The 7,433-nt window shown below is 44.1% G+C and overlaps 1 protein-coding gene across 1 annotated transcript in view; it reads left to right on the top strand.

Annotated features, from left to right (window-relative positions):
* arcn1 (archain 1) overlaps positions 1–7,433 on the top strand; it is a 19,597-nt gene that overhangs the window by 2,636 nt on the left and 9,528 nt on the right. Inside the window, exons 2-7 of the mRNA XM_015395062.1 lie at positions 1,830–2,093; positions 3,768–3,947; positions 4,034–4,233; positions 4,319–4,480; positions 4,651–4,816; positions 6,624–6,771. Of these exons, the coding sequence (XP_015250548.1) occupies positions 1,830–2,093; positions 3,768–3,947; positions 4,034–4,233; positions 4,319–4,480; positions 4,651–4,816; positions 6,624–6,771 (1,120 nt within the window). The remainder of the gene's footprint in view (positions 1–1,829; positions 2,094–3,767; positions 3,948–4,033; positions 4,234–4,318; positions 4,481–4,650; positions 4,817–6,623; positions 6,772–7,433) is intronic.

Consider the following 7,433-nt stretch of genomic DNA (forward strand, 5'->3'; position numbering starts at 1 on the left):
GCGGACGTCGTGGAAGACATTTTGTCCCGTAACGCTCGCCGTACTGTTGGGGGGGGGGGGGAGAAGCGGGGGGGGGGGGATGTTCATGTTGCTGCAGTCTGCAGTCTGACCGCTAGATGTCGCTAAAAGTTACACACTGTAGCTTTAATAAAAATTATCACATTCTGCAGATATTTGTTTTTAACTACTTCAGTTTATTAAATGAGTTTCAGAAAAAAAATAAGTCTTATTTTTATATAAAAGGCAAAAATAGTGGTTGTATTCATTAACATCTATAGCCAAGGAAGCAGCTGCTAAAAGTTCAGCCTTTTCCTTGCCGGTTTATCTTCACTGCAGGTCCAGCTGCTTCTGCAGTGAAGCAGATCCCAAACATAAAAGTATAGGAAGTTTATCTTGCAAGTTTTATTCTGTACTTTAAAAGAGAATTTTTCATAATCCAAAGAATGATAACCATATGAAAGAGAACCTGAAGATAACAGATAACCTTCTTTGTTTTTTCTCTGTAGATAGAAGTTATTTGGGTATGGAAAATTATGCTATTAGATAAAACCAATGAGATGCTTTTGTTGAATTCATACGCCTTTACAGAAAGATGAGTAACTTACAAAAAATATATATATACTTTTTAAATGCGACGTCAATAGTAAAAGCATGAAACGATGTCTCCCTGCTACAGGTGGTTGTCTGGGTCCTTTTCTGGATGCGGTTGCCATGTTTGCAGAGTTTAAAGCTTCTACTTGCACAGGGGTGGGCAATTCCAGTTCCTGAGGGCTGGTATCCTGCAACTTTTAGATCTGCCTTTGGTTCAACACACCTTAATCAAATAACTAGGTGATTAAGACGACTCTGGAGGAACTGAGTGCGTACTGAGAGGTAACTCGGCTATTTGAAGTGTGTTTGACCAAGGGTGGATCTAAAAGTTGCAGGGTAATGGACATCCATGAACTGGAATTGCCCACTCCTGCACTAGCAGATCAGCTAATGTGAATGGGGCAGTTTGAATGGTTTGTGACATAAATGATTATATTGAAAAACTCAAAGTTGATTCTACATCAAAGTGTCCATTAAATTGATAAATCTGTTCGGCAATTAACTTTGATGGTGAGCTGAATTCATACGGGATTTCTGTGTCACAAAAACACAGGAGAGTCAATCTTTTTTCGCTGACACTTCAAACATCGGTCAGATTGCAGTGTTAATGTTTATGCTGGACATGCAGCTAAAACAGAAGCTGAACCAAAATAAACATGGCAGTGCAGGAGGACGTATGCCTGGTGCTACTCATAATGAGAAACCGTGACCTACAGCTTCTTGATAATCACTGATGTTCTACTGACAGAACTTTCCTTTTATGGCTCAAGATACTCATCAGTTGGTCTTTAAAATTTAAGGATTAAATGTTGGACGATACATTTTTTTTTTTTAATTTCATTTGCTTTTACCAAAATTTCGATTATGTTTCAATTTTACTCTGTACTGTCTACAAGCAATAGGTGTGTTTGATAGATTTACATGTTTTTAGACAAACAACACATCAAAGGGTTATTTGTATTAATGAGATTATTTTTATTTCAGAGAAACAGAAAAATTTCTGTCAAACAGATTTCCTGGTAATTAATCCAGTGGTAATTATAATCCAGAGTTTATAACTCATCTGCTGCGTGGAGCGGCGCTTACTTCTGCTCTGATGCATGCATTTGCAGCCCAGCTGCTGTGTGGCAGCAGACGCGCTCTGAGCTGTTTCTATGACAACTGCTGAGTGTCGATCAGTTCAGGTCCGTATCGGATCTCCATCCCTGACCTGAAGGTCTGCATGTTTCACCCTGCAGGTGCTGTTGGCAGCGGCGGTGTGCACCAAGGCCGGGAAGGCCATCGTGTCGCGGCAGTTTGTGGAAATGACCCGGACACGGATCGAGGGCCTTCTGGCTGCGTTCCCCAAGCTGATGAATACGGGGAAGCAACACACCTTTGTGGAAACGGACAGCGTTCGCTACGTTTACCAGCCGCTGGAGAAGCTCTACATGGTCCTGATCACCACCAAGAACAGCAACATCCTGGAGGACCTGGAGACGCTCAGACTTTTCTCCCGTGTGGTAAGAAAGCAAAAAGTTGCCCGTGACCCAGTGGCGGGTTTGAACTTTTAGCAAATGTGCATATGCGTATTTCAATTAGGGATGAACGATATATCGAATATATTCGATGTATTCTGAGTTTTCCCACGCACGATAGTTGAAATGCCTCTATCGCAGCCATCAAGTACAAATTCCCATGACGACATCAAGCCTTCTGCATCCATTTAACTGAGTTTTATTTTTCCCACACACTTTGAATGCATCATAAATCCCTCCTCGAATCAGGATTATTTTCTGCGTGGCACCCACTCACTCTATAAAAACCTGCTAACAAAATATGACAACAGCAGGTGTTTCAGCTAGAAATATACGGCAGTGATTTGGATTTAATGCCGAGGATGTTGAACAATAGGCATTAATTTGTAAGACCAAAAACCATTGCTGCAAAAGGTAGCAGTAATTCAATTCAGTTTATTTCTATAGCGCAAAATTCACAACACATGTCATCTCAAGGCACTTTACAGTTCACCAGATCATATAGTCAAATTGATTCAAAGTTTTCTATCTAAGGAAAACCAGTTGATTGCATCGACTCAAATGCAATCCCTCACACTAAGCATGCCTGTAGCGACAGTGGAGAGGAAAAACTCCCTTTTAACAGGAAGAAACCTCCAGCAGAACCAGGCTCAGTGTGAGCGGCCATCTGCTGAGGCCCACTGGGGTTCAAGGAGACAGAAGCAGAGATACAGAAAGCAGCTGTGAAAGGCGGCCCCGTCCAGGAAACACACAGCCAGGCAGACGAGCTCCGAGCCAGCTCCCATGCCAGAGGACGAAGAGAGCACATCCAGTTAGTCACGGTCAGAGAAACAGGACTACACTGGAAAACAGGCCAAGCTCCAGCGTCTATAAACAAGGGTGTTGATGGCAGCAGCACGGCTGATATTTCTCTCCAGGATGGAGTCACAGCCAAACAGATTGAACTAACAGATTCTGCAGAGTGGGAGAATAGAGATAGAATGATGAAATGGGGGTCCCTATGTCCTCCAGCAGTCTAAGCCTATAGCAGCAGAACTATAGAGATAGCTCAGGATAACCTGAGCCACTCTAACTATAAGCTTTATCAAAAAGGAAAGTTTTAAGCCTAGCCTTAAAAGTAGACAGCATGCTGAACCTTGACAAATGCCGCAGCCGTTTTATCGAGAGAAGCGTGATGGATACACAGATGAGCACTTGTAGAAACACTATTTTTGTCGATATTATGATCAAATTTGGAAGGCTGCTTGCCAGGATATAAGACAATGTTTCTATTGTGTCAAATAGTTCATTCCTGGCCTGCTGGAGTACAATTCTTAATTATTTTTTAAATAGAAAATTCAGGTGATAATTGTTTTTTACATTCAGGGCTGTTTTAAGAAGCATACCACGTACACAGCAGTGCACCCACAATAAATCAGAATGTACAGGTGATAACTAGAGTGCATTCTTTTCATGGGGCCCAGAACTTTAGTTTTACTCCATATGGCTCAAGACCTATAAAAGTTTAAATTTGGAGATTTGTCAGCTGAAAATCCTGGGAATAGTGAGGGATTTTTAAATGAATGCAGACATCTTTCTTCTGTTTGTCAGTCGGACATGTTGTTCGGGGAGCTCAGGATGCACCTTGTAATTGTTGGTTGAACTCTTTAACGTTTCCAGATCCCAGAATACTGCCGTGTTCTGGAGGAGAGCGAGATCTCAGACCACTGTTTTGACCTCATCTTCGCCTTCGATGAGATTGTGGCGCTCGGCTACAGAGAAAACGTCAACCTGGCTCAGATCCGCACCTTTACAGAGATGGACTCCCATGAGGAGAAGGTGTTCCGAGCGGTCAGAGAGGTGAGTCCTCCTCTTTGGACCGTGTGAAACGCACAGCAGTGACCTGGATGGAGCTTAAAGTTCGTGCTGTCTTTGAATGTCTGCAGACTCAGGAGCGTGAGGCCAAAGCAGAGATGAGGAGGAAAGCTAAGGAGCTGCAGCAGGCCAGGAGAGACGCGGAGCGCTCTGGGAAGAAGGTGCCGGCGTTTGGTGGGTTTGGTAACGTGAGCAGCGTGTCCTCAGGCTCCATGATCACTGACACCATAGTGGAGCCAGAAAAACCCAAGTTCACACCGACTCCAGCCCGGTACGCCACAGAAAAACCCATCTCCGCGTTCATACTGAACTCCTTTAGTCACTGGGCATCTGATTAAGGGTTCTTCTTCCTCCAGGTCCAGTGGACCCAGCAGGGCTCTGAAACTCGGGGCTAAAGGCAAAGAAGTGGACAACTTTGTGGACCAGCTTAAGTCTGAGGGAGAAACCATCATCTCCCCCTCAGGAAAGAGAGGCTCAGACGTCTCTAAAGTTCTGCCACCTCCAGTCAACATGGAGAGGTAACCACTTTTAATGTGACTTAGAAAGTTTCTAAATGTCTCAGCCTTTCCACTAATGGTGCAGAACCATCTAGTCCAAGTTTGAAGAGCCCGAGTGTTTTTAAACCTGGTGGAGTAAAAGCTGCTCCCTGGAGTCAGATTGTCGGTCAAACCTGCTGTTTCCTCCTCAGCGTACATCTGCGCGTGGAGGAGAAGATCACGCTGACCTGCGGCCGTGACGGCGGCCTTCACAACATGGAGGTGCTCGGCATGGTGACGCTCCGAGTCACCGACGAAAAGTACGGACGCATCCGCCTCATCATCAACAACAACGACAACAAGGGACTGCAGCTTCAGGTTGGTCTAAAAAAGATGTATATCCAGCCATTCAGCAAAGATAAGATGAACATCTTATTTTGGCATTTGACCAATTAGACGAGCCCTTGAATGATACATTACCTACTGGGAATTAAGTTGGAAAAAAAAAAAAAAAACTTAAGTCAAGTCAACCAATTTGAGATCCAAAAGATTATTCAACTATTGTCACTAATGTTGCACCGATGCCCTTTGTTGGCCCTGATACCGATACCAGATACCTGGCTGTGCATCATCGGCCGATACCATCTGTTTGAAAGTGATGTGTGTGTATATATGAAGAACTGCATACTGCTTGGATGTAAAATAATTTCCATCATGGCTTTGTCAAGCCTCTGCCTACCTTTTTAAAGCAGGAAAAAAACTAATACAAAGTGAATCCAGTAGAACTTTTTATTGCCTACCTGCAATGGGTGACAATTAGTGTTGCAACGATACCAGTATCGGACGGGGCCCCGATCCACCACTAAATGGTGGCAAGTACCAACAAATTGGGCTCCGATACTATTTTGAAGGCCAAAAGTTTCTTCAACTATTGTCACCCATTCCAGGTAGGCAATAAAAAGTTCTACTGGATTCACTTTGTATTATACCCCATTTACACTACCCTTGAAAAACCGTGCGGGGACCGGTCCGAGCTCAGTAACTGAGATAACTTATTGTGTGTAAATGGAAAGCAAACTAACCTGAACCGAGATAGACACAACCGGACCGAGCTAACTGCAGACCAGTTCCAGAGGTGGGCTCGGCTCGGTTTTTCCCCGGCTCGGTTCTCTGATAACAAGAGCGCATGAGCAGAACGCGTCATCTCCATCTGGCTGCACATCCCGATCAACACTCCATTCCAGTAGCTGGCGTTAATGCCCCTCCAGTAACAGAAGAAGAAAAACTTCTTCTTCAACTATAAACAACAATCGAAATCTTCTCCATGCAACATTTTAAATAATGGCATTTTAAATAATAATAACGAAGTACAGCAATAATAATCAAGTATAACTTTCTGAATGTGACGGGCGCCACCATTTTGATTTGCTTGATTCCCTCCTTCTTCTTCTTGTGTTTTATGGCGGTTGGCAAACAACTTTTGGTGCATTACCGCCACCAACTGCTTGATTTCCTCCTTCAATACTGGCAGTAATACCGCAGATCGTCTCTAGGAGGCGAGGAACCGAGATAGCGTGATGTGTAAACAATCGTCAGAACCAAGCTTTGCCTGGTTGACTGATCCGAGCTCAGATCGGTCTCAGCATGGATCGGTTTTTCAAGGGTAGTGGAAATGGGGTATTAGTCCTTTTCCTGCTTCACAAAGGTAGGCAGCAGCTTGACAAAGCCATGATGGTAATTATTTTGCATCCAAGCAGTATGCAGTTCTTCATATATAAACACACGTCAATTTCAAACGGATGGTGTCGGCCGATACTGCACAGCCAGGTATCGGTATCAGGGCCAAAAAATGGCATCGGAGCGACACTAGTGACAATAGTTGAATAAACTTTTGGCTCTCAAATTGGCATCAGTGCCTTATTTGTTGGTACTCGCCAATACAGATACCAGCATTTAAGTGCACTACTGGGGCCCCGCCCAACACTGGTATCAGTGTAACACTAGTAATAAGGTCTGGTCCTGGATTCCAATAATAATTGGCTTGAAATTTGATTTTCAAAGTATTTCACTGAGTGTCCTGTAAAGAGTTAAGTTCTTTTACAATAATGAGAGCCAAATGATCCCCGCAGTGTCTGTTTAACTCCTGGTTCTTAAACTAACAATGTTCACTGTTTCTGCTCTGCAGACGCATCCTAATGTGGACAAGAAGTTATTCACAGCTGATTCTGTGATCGGTCTGAAGAACCCAGAGAAGTCCTTCCCGCTCAATAACGACGTCGGCGTTCTGAAATGGAGACTGCAGACAACAGACGAGTCCCTCATACCTCTAACCAGTACGTCTTCTGGACTTTTCCTTAAAACATTGTTAATTAGACTGATGCTTATCGGCCAAAAGGAATCCTAAAGCCTTAAGAGTTTCATTAAAAGTTGGTTAATTGAGCAGATTTTCCTTTGATAACAAAGCCTGAAGGCGTCACACGCTGATCTCTAATTTTTCACTGGATTGCTGATAGCTTGTTGGTAGTACACGGTGCTGGGAAGTCGCCGGCCGCCATATTGGTACTCCCTAGATAGAGCGGTTGGAATGTAAACAACACGTGCACTACAGCACCGAACAACAATGATGATCTCATTTTCAGGGAGGCTTAAGTCTTTTAAAATTAAATTCATTGCCTGGACACACACTGGCTGTTTCATAGCATCAGTAGGCTGCAGATGGCGTCACAGGGAGGAGAGAAAGGAGGCCTCTGATTGGTCAATTCTCCATCCGCTCTACACTATGTGTATTTCCTGTTTGGTACCTAATGGCAGAAACTCTGGCTGTAGTTCCGTCCACGCCGCCTGGCACACTTCGGACACTATCCCAGACACCGTGCAGGACGCTAGTTTGTAGCTCTGTGCGACTGTCTGTTGGTTTGCAGCCGAAGCCAAAACATGCAGCGCCCTTACCAGTCTTTGGGGAAGACTGGCTCTTGCAGGTGAACTGTGCGTCGTC

The sequence above is a fragment of the Cyprinodon variegatus genome, unplaced genomic scaffold (genome assembly GCF_000732505.1).
Source record: "Cyprinodon variegatus isolate N-32 unplaced genomic scaffold, C_variegatus-1.0 Scaffold723, whole genome shotgun sequence".
In the NCBI taxonomy this organism is placed as follows: Eukaryota; Metazoa; Chordata; class Actinopteri; order Cyprinodontiformes; family Cyprinodontidae; genus Cyprinodon; species Cyprinodon variegatus.